This window comes from Ranitomeya variabilis, chromosome 8 (genome assembly GCF_051348905.1).
Source record: "Ranitomeya variabilis isolate aRanVar5 chromosome 8, aRanVar5.hap1, whole genome shotgun sequence".
NCBI classification, from domain to species: domain Eukaryota; kingdom Metazoa; phylum Chordata; class Amphibia; order Anura; family Dendrobatidae; genus Ranitomeya; species Ranitomeya variabilis.
The window spans coordinates 170,511,485-170,534,014 of NC_135239.1; the positions used below are offsets into that span (position 1 = coordinate 170,511,485).

Below are 22,530 nucleotides of genomic sequence, written 5' to 3' on the forward strand. Positions count from 1 at the left end.
GGCCACCGGTAGTGTGCCTCAGTAGGATGTTGCCTCGGTCTTACAGCACGACTCCTACTGGTATTTCTCCTTTGCTTGATCCCGTTTCTCACTCAGCACAATCTATCTCTCTTCTAATCCTTTCTTGGGCACCGCCGCTACCCGGAGCAGGCACGGTCCCGTTACGTTCGTTCTCATTGCCAAGCCTCTGTCAGGATCCCACCCCTGACAGAGACCCTACTGTATCTTCCCCTACAACACCCTCTGCCACAAGGTGTTGCCTGGTTCCAACCCAGTCAGCTTTCTGATCTAACTTCCTGCCTGACCCCCAGTTTACCCACTATGGTGGGGAGTGGCCTAATGAATAGCACCCTTAGCTCCCCCCGGAGGCCCGGCTGTGAAATATATTGGTGTCTGTGATACCTGATCAGATGAACTCCTTCAGTGCCATCGGACGCACCATAGCTCCCCATAGTGGCGGAGCCACAGTACTGCAACGACCAGGACTCTGGGGCGCTGCACTCCCCCCTGGTTAAACACAGTACTCCGGGACTGGGAAGAAAACAACAATACAAGTTTAGCAAAAAGACATACAATTTTGTTGAGTGCAATAACAATAAGTATACTTGAACAGGCTTCCCTTTATGGGAGGTAAGGACACTTGAACGTTACAAAGCATGGTTAAATAACATAGCAACATGCTATAAATAACTCTTCTTACCCAACCGGGTATTCTACTAAGTGCAAAAATTGCTAAACAATACTTTAATGTTGCCTTTAAGGACATACACTCCGTATCCACTAAAGACCTTCCTATAATCACATTATAAGGTAATTTAACTTTTTCATTCTCCTTCTTTAAATCTGCAGGACCGCCTGTCCTATCGGCACCAGACCTACTGCCTCTCCTTTCTGTTACAGGACCGCCCCTTTCAGCCAGGGCCTACTGCCTTTTCAACTTCTATACACAGTATAGATCATAACATACTTTCAGTTTTAGAAGCACTGAGCCATCTACGTATGGCTCCTAGGAGGACTCACTACCTAACCCCTACGGGTTCACTTTCTGTCCTCTGTAACACATTATTAACTCTTTCTTTACAATAAACTAACTTTCTATGGAGGACTCAGGGTTTACCTTCTATCCCCACTTTCTATCAACATTATCAATCATCCCTTTTCTTCCGAGAAACATCATCATCATTTCTTCACAATTAACTGGTTGGATACATATAACTTTCTCATGTACACATTATCATCACTTTCTTTCATCGAACATTATTGCTACCTGTCTTAAAGCAATATCACCGTTTAAGTGCAACAATTGAACATCCCCTTTAAGAAGGGACCAAGTCTCTATGAGGTAGCATTTCTTCTCAAGCTACCAGTCCTTACTCATCAAAGGTTCCAGTGTGGTATCTTCACAAAGAGTCCTTTTTGAAGTAAAACCAGTAGGGAGCGCCTTTAAGAAGGTGCAACTATTTACAATAAGTTTGTATCATGCACTGTTCATGATTGCGGCAGTTCTTGATAACAGGAAACAAAAAGTGGAAAAACAAACCAAACAATTGGGATCCCGGGTCAACAAAGGGATCCTTTTAAAAGTTAACCCTAGACGGGTTCAGCAGCAAAACAGGAACAAACAGTTAAAGGGAGAACTATTTACATTGTCAAAGCATTCATGCTTACTCATTTTCAGAATCCCCCACGAGGCGCCACCTGGCGGGTGAACCCCTGCAGTCCAGGTTCCAGGTCCACTCCCGCTGCCAGGTACACCCCATGGGTTCGGGTCTGTTGCACAACCAGGTCGTGTGCGGTGATAAAGGTCTGTGTTCCCACTTCTCTCTGTGCTGGCACAGCAGGAACACCGGTCACTCGAGGAGGCGCCTCCTTGGCCACTACAGTGGTGGTGGTGGTGGCCAGACTGCAGGTCACAGTTTCCGTTAGTGTACAGGTGGGGGTGACTAAGGTGGCCACAGACCGGTCACACGGGGACACTTTGGCTACAGGGGCCGGTTTTTCCGGCACCTTGGGCGGGGGTCCCATTGGCCTCTTCTTGCGCACATTCAGAGCGAACCACCCCTTCTCCCCGAAATGTCTGGTGTAGATGACACTGTCTCCCGGGTAGAGGTCTCGATCGGGGTGGCCCTCCCTGAGGTGCGACTCAACGTCCCGGCGGTTAACAAAGACCTCCGCGTATAACCCCGGTTCTTTAATAAAGCCCCAGCCTCCTCGGAGCTTAAAGGTGGTGACGATGCCCTGCCTGCGCGGGGCCTGGTGAGCGATGGGGTCCTTGCGGGCCCGATCCTTTACTGCCAGGTCCTTCTGATGGTAAGCCTCCATCCCAGCCCGGTACGCCTCGTCCGCTTCCTTCCATTGCTGTTCCAGCTGGGCCTGGTATGTCTCCCAGCTCAGGGCCTGCACCATCTCCCCTTCCCGCGTCTCCACCCCGGGGAATCCCATGAGGTCGGGTCCGGGGTTCACCCAGCGGTATACCGTGCGCTCCGCACGGGCCTCGCAGGACAGGGTGATTGGTGTGATCGGGGCCTTCATACGATGTTCCATGCCCGTAGCTTCCTCCCAGGGCAACAGACGTTGGAGCTTATGAGTCCCAGGGGGAGGGGGCGCTGCAACGGGGCCCACTAACACACCTTCTGCTGGCGGGGCAGGATCGGCGGACTCACCAACCGGTGCGAGTTCACTTTCCGCGACAGGTCCCGCTGGTTCCTCCGGTGAGGTCTCCGATGTCCGGGAACTCTCTGCCGGCACCACTAAGCGCGGAGCCTGGACCCTCACATTCAGTTGGAGAAGTTGGTTGAATAAGTCCTCCATCTCGGCCCTCAGGAATCTGGTGTTGTCCACGGAAGACGGGCTGCTGTGCTCATCCGGGTAGTCGGGGGAGATTTCCACTTCAACCCCACTGTCGGGTTCAGAGCTGCTGGCCATGGCTTCCTCTACGTGGGTCGCTTCCTGGTCTCTTTCCCGCTCTCTCCTTCGTGGGCGGTGTCGTTTTCTCGGTCTTCGCCCTCCATTGAGGATTAGGAGGCGGATCTCTGCCGCTGACGGACACGTCCTCACCGTGCAGAAATATTTAGACTGGGCGGCCATTGTTTTTCGCGCTCTCCAGCTTGCCTACGCCCACTCCACGCCCCTCTTCTCTTCCTGCGCTCTCCTCAGCGCTGTAATGGCGGCGGATTTTGGCGGTAAATGGCGCAGCACAATTCTTGCAATAAAGTACAGTCCAAGCACAGTAAATCACAGTCCCAAGGCACACATGACCTGATTCTTCAGGCTTAAGTAGATCCTGTTCGTGACGCCAAGTTGGAGCGCCCCCACACCGCCGCAGGGCCGAGGGGTACCCGGAGCCGGGCCTCTGAGTCTCTGCTCTGGGGTTGTCACGGTGGCTAGACCCGGTCCGTGGCCCTGTCCGTCAGTGGGGGACGTCCGGTGCAATAAGTGGTGTTGTAACGGTGCAGTTGTGGGGTGCAGGTCGCGGTAAATAACGAGGACACCAGGTTGCAGTCTCTTTACCTCTTTACTGAAGATCTCTGAGTCCTCAGTCCAGAATACGGCTCACCAGGCTGCGCAAGTCCGGCCGATCCAATGACACTTCCAGAGTTCTCTTCACAGGAGGAAATCTGTGCCTTCCCCCTAGCGCTATGTGTTGTAGTCCTCCCCTGCTGCGCTTACGGAAAGTACCCCACAACTGTTGTGTCTGTTTCTTAAGTTCCCTCACAACTCGACTAGATGATGTTCTGCTAATCCTCCGTCCCTCCCTGAGGTTCGGGTAGGAACGGCACCCGTTTGACGGGTAGGCCTGGAGTTCTTCCGGGACCCTAGAGACGCCCCTCTCCCACAATTGCCTCCCAAGACTTCATAGGTGATTTGAGTTAGACAGCCCGCCTGAGACTGACTGTCCTGCCGCTGTTTGGAGTATTGCTTGAAGCTGAATTTTATTCTACTCCCTCGGCGTTCCGGCCACCGGTAGTGCGCCTCAGTAGGATGTTGCCTCGGTCTTACAGCACGACTCCTACTGGTATTTCTCCTTTGCTTGATCCCGTTTCTCACTCAGCACAATCTATCTCTCTTCTAATCCTTTCTTGGGCACCGCCACTACCCGGAGCAGGCACGGTCCCGTTACGTTCGTTCTCGTTGCCAAGCCTCTGTCAGGATCCCACCCCTGACAGAGACCCTACTGTATCTTCCCCTACAACACCCTCTGCCACAAGGTGTTGCCTGGTTCCAACCCAGTCAGCTTTCTGATCTAACTTCCTGCCTGACCCCCAGTTTACCCACTATGGTGGGGAGTGGCCTAATGAATAGCACCCTTAGCTCCCCCCGGAGGCCCGGCTGTGAAATATATTGGTGTCTGTGATACCTGATCAGATGAACTCCTTCAGTGCCATCGGACGCACCATAGCTCCCCATAGTGGCGGAGCCACAGTACTGCAACGACCAGGACTCTGGGGCGCTGCACTCACATATTCATCCCATCATTTATAATGCATTCCGCAATTTTTGAGCATATTTTTTCCGCTAAAAAAGCGCATCGCGTAAAAAAATGCAGCATGTTCATTAATTTTGTGGATTTTCCACTATATTATTACATCCAAGAACCTCTGGAAAAAAAAACACAAAAAAAATCAGCAAAAAAAAAACGCGCAAAAAAAGCGAGAAATCCGTGAAAAATCTGCGTGCGGATTTCTTAGGGTATGTTTCCACGTTCAGGAAACGCTGCGTTCTTGACGCTGCGTTTTTCCGCAGCGTCAAAAACGCAGCGTCCAGATGTTACAGCATAGTGGATGGGATTTCATGAAATCCAGACTCCACTATGCGTTAAAAAACGCATGCGTTTTTGCCGCGAAAACGCATGCGTGGTGCGTTTTTTCGAAACGCAGCATGTTGCTACTATGAGCAAAACACGCAGGTACACCGCAGGTGACCTGCCAATGACCTCAGGTGCAGTTTTGGTCAGGATTTTACCTGCATAAAATCCTGACCAAAGCCTGAAGCAAAACTGAACGTGGAAACATACCCTTACAGAAAATGTCCAGTTTTGTTCAGGAAATTTCTGCAAGAAATCCTGACGTGTGCACATAGCCTTGGGGTATATGTCCACGTTCAGGATTGCATCAGGATTTGGTCAGGATTTTATGCAGGTAAAATCCTGACCAAATCTGCACCTGAGGTCACTGGGAGGTCACCTGCATTGTCCTTGCGTTGTTTGAGCAATGCAAGGACATGCTGCTTTCTTAAAAGACGCACCGCATGTCCGTTTCCGCAGGTCTGCCGCATGCGTCTTTTAATGCATAGTGGAGACGGGATTTCATGAAATCCCCTCCACTATGCTGTAACATCTGGACGCTGCGTGTTTGACGCTATGGCTCTGCGCAGCGTCAAACACGCAGCGTTTCCTGAATGTGGAAACATACCCTTAAAGGGTTTTTATCTGGGAGTTCGCATATTGATTACCTGTCCTTATGAAAGGTGATCAACATCAAATCAGTGCGAGTCCAAATCCTGTCCCAAATAATCAGCTGATTAAAAGAGTTTTTGGGAAAACAAAACCCCCACTGTTCCCCGGCTACAGTTTGTTTAAAAAAACAAACAAACACAAAACCAACAAGCTGTGATTTACTCACCCTCCTCGGGTCCAACGCCGAGTTTCAGGCACTGCTCACACTATTGTCTGACGTCAAGCCAATAGCACTGCAGCCAATCACTGAGATCAGCGGCCTTGCCTGAGTTAATGGCATGAACTGTTCAGCTCAGTTACTGACTGCAATCAACACAGACACTAGGAGCAGCAGTGGAAACTCAGTGCTGGACCCGGGGAGGGTGAGTAAAGCACTTAAAAATGAAGCCAGGGGACATGAGTTTTCTAAAAGCAGAAAACCCCTTTTAATGGGACCTTTATTTTGTACTAGAAGTGTCTGGTATTGCAGCTCGGCCCTATTCACTTTAATGATAACGAGCTGTGGTACCTGGCTGAGGCCGATACTGCAAAATGTTTGGAGGTGAACAATCAAGAGGAAACCCCAGAACCCCTTCAATCAGTTGAGCAATGTGAGTGTTTAAGTCAGCCCCCGACTACAGTCCTGGAAAACCTTATCTCTGTCCCAACCGCAGGCACAGCAGGGAACGATAAATGGCGGATCGTCTAGGACAATTATCCTTCATGCATTTTCCAATTGGATTTGCAAAATTACACAAAAAATAAATAAATTTAAAGAAAAATAATATATATTTTTTAACCAGCCGTGAGCTGTGGATATGATCAGCTCAATAACACTTTAGCACCTGACTGCCTTCCTCATTAACCCATAAAAACCTGAAGCAGGTACTAATAACAGTAATATTCTTGTAGTTTCTATCCTAATAGAATTCTATTGGTTGCACGGTTTTGCGGATCAAATACCTGTTCTTTAAAATTCCGTATGTTTAAAAAGCAAAATTAAAAATGGCGCCGCTCTGTCCGGTCTTCCTCTAAAGGCTGTATACTGGCTATCTGGGATTTCATTATATACCTTGGATTAGAATAAATATTTTTCTGACAAATGTAACCAAAGTATGCTACATTTTGGTTCTTAGAGTTGTTCCTTTTTGTAAACATTAGTACAAATTTTAACTCATCGTATGTTTCCAGAAAAGGTGGGAGACAAACAATTATGGCTTTCCCTTTTCACATGTGAAGTGCCATGCAACAAATGGCGATATAATAATAATAATGGCTGAACTCCAGCTTCCGACAGGTCATCGTGTAGCCTTCCCGGACGTCTGGATAGGGAATCTGTTTAGTTATGCCTTTCATTCTCCATAACTGGGCAAAATTTACATTCAGGACCCTAAGGCAGTCCGTTTAGCGCATAGCGCTACGGACTGCGCTAACGCAATGTTCCAAAAGGGATCGTGTTAGCCGATCTGCGCTAGCGAGGAATGGACCGCAAACGCTGCTTTGTCACTCAAATGACAGCACATCGCTAGCGAACGCCCAATGTGGGTGGGCGCTAGCGATGCGTTCGCCATTACAGGCAATGGCGGCGTTAACGGACTACGTTACACCGCGTTATGCCGCGGTGTAACGTAGTCCGTTAAACGCGGTCACATAACGCAATGTGACCCTAGCCTAAGGGTATGTGCATACGCTGCGGATTTTCCTGCGGATCCGCAGCGGATTTGACGCTGCGGATCCGCAGCAGTTTTCCCTAAGTTTACAGTACCATGTAAACCTATGGAAAACAAAAACCGCAGTGCACATGCTGCGGAAAATTCCACGCGGAAACGCTGCGGGAAAAAAGAAGTAGCAGAATCCGCAACATGGGCACATACCCTAAAAGTAGTAGAAAAAAAAGGCTAAAAAGAGCAGAAAAAAAATAGCTAGAGGAGGATAAAGCAAAAAAAATAAGTGCTGGAGCGTTGGGGATGTATCAGGTGAGTCATGTTTCTTTTGTTATTTTGTGGCATCATCGCCTTTTACCAATTTGTTTCCAATTTCGGATAATTGCCATGCGATAGGTTTGATAAGTATTATCGTTGTCATACCATACTATAGTTCTTTGGGAAATGGCTTCCGTCACTACGGAAAAGCTGGATGAGAGTGCTCTTCCCAACAGTGGAGTCACCTGTGGAGCAGAAAGCATAAAACCATCATACCACCAGCTATCACAGGTAAATTAATAGATAAAATAATCTATAGATTCAGTGATGACACAATACAGAATAATCTCGCAGGGATTCGCCATTTATTTACATTTACGGTAAAATATATATAGAATGAATAAATCTACTTTAGTTTAATTTCCAAAACCCATGTATCCCAGTAACCCAATACCCAGTCCGAAGCCTGAGCCAGGGAGAGGGCTTGTTCAGAAGAGAGTATAAGACATATAGCAGTCGGACAAGTGTTACTTTAGGGCAGTGCAGTGTGTAACATTGGACTGCACTCAGATGTCATCCGAGTGCAGTACGATTACCGCAGATGCCGGCAATGGAGGAGGCGGAGAAATTCAGCTTGATCCAATTACCCCAGAAGAGCATTACGGGGGAGGTTATGCACTTGAAGAACATGGACGTGCCTCTAAATGAATTTCCATGTGGCTTCAAAGCTTGATGTCATAGTGCTGACACAATGGATTCATATACAACAGGTATCAAATCAGAAATGAATATTTCGGGACATATAGAAATGATTTATTGAATACTTTAGAGGATAAGAAAATAGCGCTCCTGCTACTTCAGGAACCCACCAGTGGTGTTTTTTTCCTGAAGCATTTTATTTGCATTTGAGGCATCTTTGCTGCAGGCTTTTTATGTTATTTTTATATAAAATAGTGGTGGTTTCAAAGGAAAGAATGGACCAATCACTTTTTTAAGCCACTTTATGGCTTTAAAAGAAGTTAAAAAAGATGGAACATGTGCACAGCAAGTTGTTTTGACATTGCTGTGCATTACCTATATTTTTTTTTTTTTGAGGCTTCCAGGCAGCATCCACCTGAATAAGACGTGGTGTGCATATAACCTTATTAGGCCGGCGTCACACTGCGAGAGCATCGGATGCGATATGCTAATGACACTCGGCAGCAGAGCAGGAGCCGAGTGTCATGCGTCTGTGCTCCGATTCTCTCACACAGGGAGGATCGGAGCACAGCTGCGGAGGAGGCGGAGAAAAGAATTTCTCCATCTCCTCCATTGCTGGGGTCCGCTTATAACGCACATCACTCAGATGATATCCAAGTGATGTGCGCTGTCTCACTCGCACCCATAGGCTTATATGGGTGCGAGTGAGCTGAGAGTTTTCCTCGGTCCGAGACAATCGCAGCATGCTGTGAATGTCTTGGACCGAGGAAAACGGCCGACAAAAAGTCGGCTGATGGGAGCTGCCCCATAGCTGAACATTGGTCCGAGTGCAATGCGATTTTTTAATCGCATTGCACTCGGCCGTTTAAAACGTCAGTGTGACGCCGGCCTTAAAATGTCTCTCCATTCTCAACAGAGGAAGATTTAATTTCAATATGGACAGCTCACTGTCTAGGTGACCGACCACCTTGCAGTCCCAGCCTAGCCTATTACGTAGGCAAGAAGCATGGGGGCCGGGAGAGACGATGTGAGGAAACCTCTTTACACCACAGGTAATGGCTACTGCTGCATGTTACTGGGCTGTACAGCAGAGGATGGCGAATGATGACTCACTTGACATCAGAGCTTTGCATCTACTAGTTCTTAGTGTCCTCCATGGCACCTAACACTGGCTCCAATCCATGGCAGAATGGAGCAGGAGCCGCGAGGAGGGATCTCCGTGCCTACATTATACTGAAAGCACTTCTTGTATTCCAGCGAGAACACCCACCTTCATGTAAATGCTAATCTTCATAAGGCCTACAAGTACTTCAGAGTGATTCCAGACAGTTAACATAGAAAAGTAATTCCTAGGAGTGATGAGGCGCTATGTGGGAACAGTGAGTGAGAGACAGCCGAGCGTGGGAATCGGCCTAGTGAGTCGTCATTTTCCAATCCCTCTGCTTAGTGCGCTGCACTTATTAGGATTTAGGAATACATCTACAAAGCACATTTGGGAAATGGTCCCTGAATCAGCCTGACTGAAGGGCTGGAATAAATGTGCAGAGGTCAGGGCTTATTAGCAGGAGTCAGGAGTGACTTGTGGGGGCAAGAAAGCAGTAAATGCTTGCAGTAGCTGGGGGCTCGGCCCACCGTACGGAGGAGCAGAAACTGTGCCGGTGAAATCTCCTCTGTAAGGCTGCAGTCACACTAGCAGTATTTGGTCAGTATTTTACCTCAGTATTTGTAAGCCAACACCAGGAGTGGGTGATAAATGCAGAAGTGGTGCATATGTTTCTGTTATACTTTTCCTCTAATTGTTCCACTCCTGGTTTTGGCTTACAAATACTGAGGTAAAATACTGACCAAATACTGAATGTGTGAACATGGCCTAACACAGACGACTATCGCATTGTAAAGCTCGGACTGGCCGGCAGCATGTATTAGTATGGACCCATCACGCTCGGGTCAGGAGAGCAGTCGGCCAGTCTGTGCATGCAATGAGGTGCGATGATCGTCTGTGTTATATAGCCATCTGACTACGGCATCCATACTGTGAGCCCAGAATAAGCATAGGTTAGATCTTGCAAATCCCCTTTAAAGGGAGTCCGTCATGTTGTGCATACAGTCACTGCCGGCACAAGAGTATTCTCACAGTGCGCACTGTGAGGATTCAAGAGTGACTGCAGACTGTCATTATAAATCTGGACAACCCCTTTAAGCTCCCAGGATGACTTTTTTGACGCTGTGTATATTTGCTGAGAAAATCTTACAGTCCTTGCAAAGTGGATGGGATTTATAGAAATCTCGCGCCCACTGTGCCTTACTTTACCTCAGAGTAAACTGACCGGCGGCGTGTGTTGTTTCAAGTCTGCAACATGTCTATTTCTCAGCAGGAATAAAACTCATATGCGCAGAAACGCACTAAAAACACGTAATTCGCACATGACTATATCAATAACGTTTGGTCAAAGTCAAATACCTGGAAGTGCAGTGACATGTAAAAGTTTGGGCACCCCTGGTTGTCCACTACTAGGACAAGCCCTTCTACAACTAAATGTTCGGCCCCGATAAAGAGACAGTGACGCCAGTGCTTATTAGGCACCGGCATCATGTGTCATTCCACTGCGTCACAGCCCCGGGGAGAGCGAGTGCAGACACCACAGGAATGGCGCCAGCACCAGAGAGGAGTATAGCTTTATTATTTTATCAAGGCCGAACAATTTTTTGAAGAAGGGGTTGTCCTAGCAGTGGACAACCCCTTTAAAGGGAACCTGTCAGCAGGATTGTGCTCAGTAACCTACAGACAGTGTCAGGTCGGCGCCGTTATACTGATTACAATTAGTGATGAGCGAGTATACTCGTTATTCGAGATTTCCCGAGCACGCTCGGGTGGTCTCTGAGTATTTGTTAGTGTTCGGAGATTTAGTTTTCATCGCGGCAGCTGAATAATTTACAGCTACTAACCAGCCTGAGTACATGTGGGGGTTGCCTGGTTGCTAGGGAACCCCCCACATGTAATCAAGCTGGCTAATAGCTGTAAATCATTCAGCTGCGGCGATGAAAACTAAATCTCCAAGCATGTCTAAAAATGAACCATACGGCGCTGCTTAGTTGCTCCAAGTGAATAAGCAGCAATGATGAAGGAGTCAGCGACTCTGAAACGCGTAGGATTAGTTGGTCCTGTGTGCTATTTGTAGCTCCGTAGCTCCGCAGCTTTGTAGCTGGTCACGTGTACACATCACGTGACTGACGTCACACAAGGTCCTGCACCTTGTCGGCTTCAGCTCTATACACGCGGCCGCCACTGCCTGTGCACGGCAGTTACCAAGCTCTGGGGGAGTACGCTAGTCACCGGCCGGGACAGCGTCTCCTATACTACTATTTGTTCTGCAACACATTGGATATTTTTGGAACAGAGATTCAGAGAAGGCTTCAGACACCAACCTTTCAGCACATGAGTGAAGGACCTTTCCGCATGCCAGCACTGGACACAGATCTCCTTCTCTTTGATATTAAGGTAAATACATCTTGTTAATCCTGGTCCTGTATGAGGAACCTAGTTTATGACATTCCCCAGTATTTTAACTATTTATGGCTTCATATAGGTGCATTTAGCGCAAATATCACATATAGTTTTCTTTAAATCTCCAAGCAGTCATCATAAATACTCGGAGGTCACCCGAGCGTGCTGGGAAAACCCGAGTAATGAGTACACTCACTCATCACTAGTCTCTAGTCCCAACTGTTCCAGATACAGCTGAAAGTCCTGGATTTCAGTCCATGTCCTGCAGTCTTCTGAATGTCCCTCACTGCCAGCGTCCCTCTGGCATCTCCTCTTGAAAGAAATGGTGAATGGGTGTAGCTAAGGGTGAGGTAAAATTTTTCCATGGTGCAGAGGAGAAAGAGGGGCAAATCATGAAACGTGCTTCGTCTCATGATTTGTCCCTCTTCTTCGAATGTTGGGAGGTATGGTGCTTGGTCAGCTTTTAATCACGTGATGTCATAGGCCTAATGGAAAACAGCTGGGTAGATACACTGCTGAGCCGGCTGCCAGTCAGTGTCGGGGCGTGGTTACTGCCACTGCCCACTATGTACTGAGGGGTGACTGAAGTGTGACTGAAAGCCGGAGGCTGCCAGGAGGAATACAATTGATTTCCACCCTGCAGCTGGGCTTTAAATGCAGCAGTGGCACGGCTTTAGAAAGCTATTAACCCCATAACTGCAGGTTAATAGCGTTTGGGAACATGACAGGTTGTCTTTAAAGCCTTATCCAGGTTCTTAAGCCACGTTCATACGTTCATTATTTGGACAGTATTTTACCTCACTATTTGTAAGCCCGAAAAAGGAGTGGGACAATCAGAGGAAAAGTATAAGGCCGGCGTCACACTGGCGAGTTTTACGGACGTAAGAGCACAGAAAATACGTCCGTAAAACTCGCAAAATAAACGGCACAATTATTCTCAATGGGGCTGCTCCTATTAGCCGTATATTACGGTTCAGTATTATATGGCTTTCTACGGCCGTACAAAATCGCAGCATGCTGCGTTTGTCAGCGTATTGCGCAAAAAAAATCGCCAATGAAAGTCTATGGGGGCGAGAAAAATACAGATTACACGCGGACCAGCAGTGTGACTTGCGAGAAATACGCAGCGGTGTTAGTGAAAAGTCGGTAATTCAATTGCCGGCTTTTCATTTCTCCTGCCTAAACCCGACATGATATGAGACATGGTTTACATACAGTAAACCATCTCATATCCCCATTTTTTTTGCATATTCCACACTACTAATGTTAGTAGTGTGTATGTACAAAATTTCAGCGCTGTAGCTGCTAAAATAAAGGGTTAAATGGCGGAAAAAAATTGGCGTGGGCTCCCGCGCAATTTTCTCCGCCAGAGTGGTAAAGCCAGTGACTGACGGCAGATATTAATAGCCAGGAGAGGGTCCATGGTTATTGGCCCCCCCCGTGGCTAAAAACATCTGCCCCCAGCCACCCCAGAAAAGGCACATCTGTTCTGTGCCTGTTCTGGCACTTGGCCACTCTCTTCCCACTCCTGTGTAGCGGTGGGATATGGGGTAATGAAGGGTTAATGCCACCTTGCTATTGTAAGGTGACATTAAGCCAGATTAATAATGGAGAGGCATCAATTATGACACCTATCCATTATTAATCCAATTGTTTGAAAGGGTTAAAAAACACACACACACACACATGATTTAAAAGTATTTTAATGAAATAAACACAGCGGTTGTTTTAATATTTTATTGCTCTCTCAATCCATTTGCAGACCCTCGCTTGGCAAAACAATAAACCCACAATATACATACCTTCTGCTGACCCGTCACGTCCCACGAGGTAATCCATCTGAAGGGGTTAAAATAATTTACAAGCAGGAGCCCTGCTAATGCTTGTAATTCCCCGGCGAATGAAGGAAATGTAGGTCATTGACCTACATTTCCTTCAGTCGCGGTGATGCGCCCCCTGGTGGATGTCCTCATATGACCTGGAGCGTGGGAAAAAGTTCCCAGGCTGCAGTTCATGAGAACATCCAGCAGGGGCGCATCACCGCGACTGAAGGAAATGTAGGTCAATGACCTACATTTCCTTCATTCGCCGGGGAATTACAAGCACGAGCACAGCTGCATTAGCAGGGCTCCTGCTTGTAAATTATTTTAACCCCTTCAGATGGATTACCTCGTGGGACGTGACGGGTCAGCAGAAGGTATGTATATTGTGGGTTTATTGTTTTGCCAAGTGAGAGTCTGCAAATGGATTGAGAGAGCAATAAAATATTAAAACAACCGCTGTGTTTATTTCATTAAAATACTTTTAAATCGTGTGTGTGTGTTTAACCCTTTCAAACAATTGGATTAATAATGGTTAGGTGTCATAATTGACGCCTCTCCATTATTAATCTGGCTTAATGTCACCTTACAATGGCAAGGTGGCATTAACCCTTCATTACCCCATATCCCACCGCTACAGGGAGTGGGAAGAGAGTGGCCAAGTGCCAGAATAGGCGCATCTTCCAGATGTGCCTTTTCTGGGGTGGCTGGGGGCAGATGTTTGTAGCCACGGGGGGGCCAATAACCATGGACCCTCTCCTGGCTATTAATATCTGCCGTCAGTCACTGGCTTTACCACTCTGGCGGAGAAAATTGCGCGGGAGCCCACGCCAATTTTTTCCGCCATTTAACCCTTTATTTTAGCAGCTACAGCGCCCAAATTTTGCCCATACACACTACTAACATTAGTAGTGTGGAATATGCAAAAAAAATGGGGATATGAGATGGTTTACTGTATGTAAACCACGTCTCATGTCCTGTCGGGTTTGGGAAGGAGAAATGAAAAGCCGGCAATTGAATTACCGGCTTTTCACAGATATCGCGCTGTAGTAAATATAAATACAGACCATATATATATATATATATATATATATATATATATATATATATATATATATATATATATATATATGTGTGTCTCAATGACATATATATATATATACTGTATATATGTTTTCCCGAACATTTGAGCACATAAATCCATTAGATGTCGGTTTTGCAAGCCTGCGAGAAAATATCGCAGTATGGATGCCATACGGATTACATACGGAGGATGCCATGCGCAAAATACGCTGACACACCCTGACTACGGATCACTATTTTGGGAACATTTCTCCGTATTATGGCCGTATTACGGCCGTAAAATACGGACCGTATTGTCTTACGCCGAGTGTGACGCCGGCCTAATAGAAACACGTCACCACTTCTGTATTTATCACCCACTCCTGGTTTTGGCTTACAAATACTGAGGTAAAATACTGACCAAACACTGATAGTGTGACCATAGCCTTTGGAGCAGTGAGGCGCTCGCGATCTTCATTCCCATACACTTAGAATAACCGGCTGTTCCATTCATGGTCTTATGGCCAGTACAGGAATAATGGAAAACAAGGTTGAAGATCCACATCTGACCTAACGCTAATCACCTATTCAGTGCACAGGTAATAATTTATGTACATCAGAATGGCCTTTTAAGTCTTATCAGGAGAGCGCCTGTCATATTAACCTCAAGGACACCATAAGGGTACGTGTCCACGGTCAGTAAACGCTGCGTGTTTGACGCTGCGCAGAGCTGCAGCGTCAAACACGCAGTGTCCAGATGTTCCAGCATAGTGGAGGGGATTTTTTGAAATCCCGTGTCCACTATGCGTGGAAACACGCACGCGGCGGCCCTGCGACTCCGGACATGCTGCGCGTCTTTTCAGATCGCAGCGTGTCAGTGTTCCTTGCGGCGACGCTGCGTCGCCGCAAGGAATAACACAGGGCCCTATGGGAGGGGTGCGATGATCCCGGATGTGTACAGTTAACACATCCGGCATCATCACGTCCCAGAAGGGGGCGGGGCTTAGCGCCGAGCGGCTTTGCCGCTCCGACGATACCGCCGGCCATCCTGAGCGTGGACACGCACCCTTAGGGGTCATTCAGACATCCAGATTTTGTGTAGGAGTGCTAATCGGTGATTTTCATGGATTGCACTCGTGCCTCTGATAATTCTATGGGGCCATTCAAATGTCTGATTTTTTTCTCAGATCGAGTGGTCCATGGAAACTATCAGAGACTTGTCTGATTTTTATCCAAAGTTCAGATCAAAAATTGGAAATGCAAGTCAATGGGTTCGGGAAAAAGAAAAAAAAAAAAATCAGACTACACTCAAATGACATCCAAGCGTGGTCAGATTTTCACAGACTGTCAGAATGGAGAAGATGGAGACATTTCTTTTTAAATTTCTCCACGTACGAAAGAATCAGATGGCACTTAAACCACACTCTAATCAGACTCTGAGAGTAATTGGTCCAATCTTCTCGTACATTAAAAAAATCAGACCTCTGAATGAGGCCTAAAGGGTGGTGCGGATGAAAATTTCTGTTTAGGCCATGTGCACACATTCAGGATTTTTTGCGGTTTTTTTGCGTTTTTTCGCTATAAAAACGTGATAAAAACGCGAAAAAAACGCTTACATATGCCTCCTATTATTTACAGGGTATTCCGCATTTTTTGTGCAAATGTTGCGATTTTTTCCGCGAAAAAAATCGCATAGCGGAAAAAAAAGCAACATGTTCATAAAAATGTGGAATTGCGGGGATTCCGCACACCTAGGAGTGCATTGATCTGCTTACTTCCCGCACGGGGCTGTGCACACCATGCGGGAAGTAAGCAGATTATGTGCGGTTGGTACCCAGGGTGGAGGAGAGGAGACTCTCCTCCACGGACTGGGCACCATATAATTGGTAAAAAAAAGAATTAAAATAAAAAATAGTCCTATACTCACCCTCTGATGGCCCCCGAAGTGTTCCCGCCTCTCCGGTACATGCTTTCTCTTCCGTTTCTATAGATGGTGTGGTTCAGGACCTGTGATGACGTCGCTGTCTTGTGATTGGTCGCGTGACCGCTCATGTGACTCACGCGACCAATCACAAGCCGCGACGTCATCGAAGGTCCTGAACCACACCGGCATCTATAGGAACGGACGCCATTGGAGATTGGCTGTCTGCAGAGGGTGAGTATAACCATTTTTTTATTTTTTTTATTATTTTTAAACATTCTATCTTTTACTATAGATGCTGCATAAGCTGCATCTATAGTAAAAAGTTGGTCACACTTGTCAAACACTATGTTTGAGAAGTGTGACCAACCTGTCAGTCAGTTTTCCAAGCGATGCTACAGATCGCTTGGAAAACTTTAGCATTCTGCAAGCTAATTACGCTTGCAAAATGCTAAAAAAACGCGAAAAAAACGGAAAAAAAACGCAAAAAAAAAATGCGGATTTCTTGCAGAAAATTTCCGGTTTTCTTCAGGAAATTTCTGCAAGAAATCCGGACGTGTGCACATACCCTTAGGTGTCTTGTGACACATCAGATTCAAGAGGATAACAGAGGAGGCCCCAATGCCCACCCTTTGATCTTCCTTATCTCCAGTTATAAGTATCTCCATACCCACTAGTGCGCAGTCACACGATGGCCGGCGGGTCTCCTGAGATGAGCCTGATTGCATGTAGCTGTCACTCTCGGGTCAGGACAGCCGCCGGCCGGTCCGGGCAATGCAATTTGATTGTAGTCCGTGTTAGGCTAAGTTCACACCAGGCGGTTTTGCTGCATTTTTTTAATGCTAATTTTCAGCTGTGGTTTACAGTACCAGCAAACACACATAAAATGCTGCAAAAAAAACAATGAAAACATGCTTCTTTCCTGCTAAGGCTATATGCACACGTTGCGGATTTACGGCGGATCCGCAGCGTTTTTTTCTCTGCAGAAAAGCTGCAGATCCGCAAGTGATTTACAGTACGATGTAAATCAATGGGGAAAAAAAAAAATGCTGTGCTAATGGTGTGAAAAAATCCGCACCGAAAACGCTGCAGATTAAAAAAAAGGACCATGTCAATTCGTTTTGCAGATCTGCAGCGTTTCTGCACCCATTGACTTCCATTGATTCAGTCAAATCTGCAGCAAAACCGCAGGATCTGTGGTTTGGGTGTGAGAACCCTGCAGATCAGGAGGGGGAAGAGTGTGTGAGCGGAGACTGTGTGTGCGAGGAAGATGTGCGTGTTTGTGTGCGGGTGTTTGTGTGTGTCTGTGGTGGTCTGCGAGTGTCTGCGGAGCTGTGTGGGTGTGTCGGAGCTGTGCAGGGATCGCGGGGTTGTGCGTGTTTGTGGGTGTGTGTGCGGGGCTGTGTGTGTGTGTGTGTGTGTGTGTGTGTGTGTGTGTGTGTGTGTGTGTGTGTCTGTATGTAGGCAGGCATCGTCCAATGGGACTTCTAGTCCCATCCGGCTATGAATGCTACAGTGCCAGCTAGCCAGATGATGGGACAGTATCGTCCCATCATCTGGCTACTGTGTTCAAGTGTAAAAAAAAAAAAACACACACACATATAGTACAGACCAGGGCTGTGGAGTCGGAGTCGTGGAGTCGGAGTTAGTTTTAGTTGGAGTCGGTAGAAATGTACCGACTCCGACTCCAGCTTTAAAAAAAATGTATTAATATTTCATAATTGAACTTTCATATGAATTTTATAAATGTTACTCAAATATATATGTTCTATCAAACTAAGAACAACAGTGATAAGCAGTTCTGCTGGAGATAGAGACATTTCTTAGGCCATGTGCACACGTACAATATTTTTCGCGTTTTTTCGCTATAAAAACGAGACAAAAACGCGAAAAAAACACTTACATATGCCTCCCATTATTTTAAGTGTATTCTGCATTTCTTGTGCAAATGTTGCATTTTTTTGTCCCCGAAAAAATTGCATCGCGGAAAAAAAAGCAACATGTTCATTAAATTTGCGGAATTGCGGGGTTCCGCACACCTAGGAATGCATTGATCTACTTACTTTCCGCATGTGGCTGTGCCCACCATGCCATGCGGGAAGTAAGCAGATCATGTGCGGTTGGTACCCAGGGTGGAGGAGAGGAGACTCTCCTCCACGGACTGGGCACCGTATAATTGGTAAAAAAAAAAAGAATTAAAATAAAAAATCGTGATATATTCACCTTCGATGGCCCCAGAGTCTTCCCGCCTCTCCGGTGCATGCTGCCGCTTCGGTTCCTATAGATGGTGTGGTGAAGGACCTGCGATGACGTCGCGGTCTTGTGATTGGTCGCGTGACCGCTCATGTGACCGCGACGTCATCAAAGGTCCTGCACACACACACCATCTATAGGAACGGACGCCGCTGAGGAGATCGGCTGTCTGCAGGTGAGTATAACCATTTTTTTTATTTTTTTTATTTTTAAACATTCTATCTTTTACTATTGATGCTGCATAGGCAGCATCTATAGTAAAAAGTTGGTCACACTTGTCAAACACTATGTTTGACAAGTGTGACCAACCTGTCAGTCAGTTTTCCAAGCAATGCTACAGATCGCTTGGAAAACTTTAGCATTCTGCAAGCTAATTTCGCTTGCAAAATGCTAAAAAAAAAAACGCAAAAAAAAAAATGCGGATTTCTTGCAGAAAATTTCCGGTTTTCTTCAGGAAATTTCTGCAAGAAATCCTGACGTGTGCACATACCCTTACTTCTTGTGTGTCACTGTTCTCCACTGCCCTTATCTAATCTTATACTTGGTTAACCTCATGCTGCCCCAACCCCCCTACTTACAATGTATGAAACTGAAAGTGAAAATGTGTTGCAAATTCTTAGTAGTAAAGCTCCTCCTCTAGGCTAGATGTTTACTAGGTGTGCGTCTTCCAAGCATCTCAAAGCTGCTACTCAGAAGAGGAAGACTGTAAGAAGTATTATCCTTTCAACAAATTTTGCATCAGTTAACTGTAAGTACATGAGGAATAACAGTATTACTGACCACTCTATCAGTTGTACGACCTGGCAATAATTTTGTACAATTGTTTTTAGGAAAAACAATTGTCATTTGGATTGTGAATGCAGAATTAAAAACCTGAGAATGTCAAAGAAGCGTCACATTAAATCAGCTGTATTTGAACATTTCACCATCACTCAAGATAGAAAACATTATGTCTGTCAGTGTATGACAAATGATCCAGACGAAAACAAATGCTGTGAAGCCAAGATCAGTGCATATTCAGGCAAAGATAAAAATGCTCCTACCAGAGCTTCTAATCTAAAGAGACATTTACAGCGCTAGCATCCAGAAGTACTGAAAGCAGTGGATGAGAAAGACTGCATCCAAACCAATGAACCAGTGCCCAGCTCTTCCAGCCAAACAAAGGAGCAGAGAACTTTGCAGCCATCAGTTGCAAGATATTTTGTCAGTGACAAAGTTACTGTGACAATGACAGTAGATACATTTAAAAAACAGATAGAGCTTGTTGTAAATGATAGTGTGCCTATTTCATTATTTTCACAACCAGCTTTTATGTGTCTGAATGGGGAAATGGCCCGCAAGCTTGGTGTTTCTCTGGAGAGAGAGAGAGTATTAGAAAATTAGTAATCGAAAAAGCTTTTAAACAAAAGGAAGAACTTAAAAAAACTCTCAAGGGACGCTTTCTGTTTCTTAAAATGGATGCCTGCACACGTCACAGAGTGAACTATTTTGCCATCAATGTCCGATTTGTTTGTGACAAAAATGAAATAGTTACCAAGACATTGGCAGTAAAAGACACCAAAGCTCATCACACCAGTGAGTTTCTCCAGGTCTTGGTGGAAAAGGTTCTGCAAGACTATGAACTTGAAAAAGAGCAAGTTCTTTCTGTCGTAACTGACAATGCTTCAAATATGATAAGTACCATTAAGCTAATGAATGAGAGTAATGATGGTGACCAGCAGCTAGAAGAACATTCTGGGTCCACAGACACAGAAATGTTTGAAATAGAGGAACACAGTATTGTAAATGAGGAGCAAACTGAAGTTGCTTCAGATGAACAGCAACATGATAGTTTAGATGATCTTGTTGAAACTGTGTCAATACGTTCTTTCATTCATCACATGCGCTGTGTTGTGCATACGCTACAGCTGGCTATAAGAGACAGTCTGCAAGAAGGACATGCTGCTGCACTGATTGGCAAGGTGAGAAAATTGGCTACTGTTGCCAGAACCCCTAAAGTTGACTCAATTTTGAAGAGACGTGCTGGAAAAGGGGCAATTATTGATCAAGCCACACGATGGGGCAGTACTTAATGATTCAGCGCTTGGTTGAACTGAAATCCTTTCTTGTAGACATGGCTAACCCTCAACTGACGCTAAATGAAAGTCATTGGAATCAGGTGACTGAGCTGGAAAAATTGCTAGAGCACCCATTAAGGGTGTGTGTCCACGGTCAGGATGGCCGGCGGTATCGTCGGAGCGGCAAAGCCGCTCGGCGCTAAGCCCCGCCCCCTTCTGGGACGCGATGATGCCGGATGTGTTAACTGTACACATCCGGGATCATCGCCCCCCTCCCATAGGGCCCTGTGTTATGCCTTGCGGGGATGCTGCGTCCCCGCAAGGTGTACGGACATGCTGCGATCTGAAAAGACGCGCAGCATGTCTGGAGTCGCAGGCCCTTCGCGTGTGGGTTTCCACGCATAGTGGACACGGGATTTCAAAAAATCCCCTCCACTATGCTGGAACATCTGGACGCTGCGTGTTTGACGCTGCAGCGTCAAACACGCAGCGTTTACTGACCGTGGACACACACCCTTACAGTGACTAAAAAATTACAAGCAGAGGACTTAACTCCAGGTATTTTCTTAAAGGAGTGGAAGAACCTGATGTTTCGCCTGTCCCAAAGAGGAGGGTTAATTGCAAGTGGCATTGCTACATCAATCAAACGGAGAGAGGAGCTACTATTACAAAATAACATTCTTTTGGCAGCTGTTTATGTAGACCCAATGCATCGGATTCTTCTAGATGATCAACAGCTAACTAAAGGAAAAGAAGCTCTGTTTGAAATAGCAGTAAGGATGAAAGGGTTGCAGAACAGTCAGGAGGAACAAGAAGAATTTGGTCGTCCGGTCACATCTTCACCCTCATCAACTGATGAAGAATTTAATTTCGAAAAATATTTGGATCACAAGGACCGTGCAAAGCGTTCCCGCATAGAAGAAGAGTCATCCCCATCAAAGAACACAGCCAGTACATTTCAGCAGAATTTTTCATGTGCACTAAAAGAAATTGAGAAATTTGACCGTTCATCAAAAATAACAGTGCAACAAGCGATTCCTCTGTATCCTGACATTGTCAGAGATGTTGCCCGAGTGGTTACTGCTTTGCCACCAACCCAAGTTAGTGTAGAGGTTGTTCTCTGCTCTCAAAATGATTAGATCAGATTTGAGGGCATCCATGAAGGAGGATCTGACAGAGGCAATACTTTTTCTGAGGACAAATTTATAGATTTCTTCTTATTAACTGCATAACAGTGTTTATTGCATATTTACTTACAAGAGTTTAGAAAAGTTTATAAAAGTTATTTGCTATATTCTAATTGTATTCTAATAAATATAGTTTTTACTCTAAGTGGTCTGATTACTTATATGATGGTGAGAAACTGAATAAGCACGATGTTAATATTTTACAACAGTAAATTTATTGTTACGAATTGGCCATTTATGAAGGAGTCGGAGTCGGAGACGGAGTCGGAACCTGATAAAATCCAGGAGTCGGAGTCGGAGTCGCAACTGTGGCTTACCGACTCCACAGCCCTGGAACAGACAGTACATACATACAGCACATACAGCATAGAGTACATACTCACCAACCACCTAGTCCCCAAACTCCTCGATTCTCCTGTAAGAAATATAAAAATAATAAGCCAAAAATATACTCCCTAATCCATAATAACGAGTGTCCCATGACGATCTCCCATGGAGAGCTGTCACATCAGCAGATGCGACCGCTCTCCAGGGGCTCCGGCGATACAATGACGGAAGGTATCCATCCGCACTGTATCCCTCCGCCGCTGTGAGTACAGTATAGTTCATACTGTCACTTGCGGCACAGCTGTGTGGGAAAATTCTCACGCAGCAGTGCCGTAAAGTGAGA

The 22,530-nt window shown here is 46.1% G+C and overlaps 1 protein-coding gene across 3 annotated transcripts in view; it reads right to left on the reverse strand.

Annotated features, from left to right (window-relative positions):
• The window catches only part of IFT27 (intraflagellar transport 27), a 73,352-nt gene that overhangs the window by 20,989 nt on the left and 29,833 nt on the right, over window positions 1–22,530 (reverse strand). For all 3 annotated transcript variants that reach the window (XM_077278100.1, XM_077278101.1, XM_077278099.1), the window contains exon 2: window positions 7,522–7,601. In XM_077278100.1, the coding sequence (XP_077134215.1) occupies window positions 7,522–7,601 (80 nt within the window). The remainder of the gene's footprint in view (window positions 1–7,521; window positions 7,602–22,530) is intronic.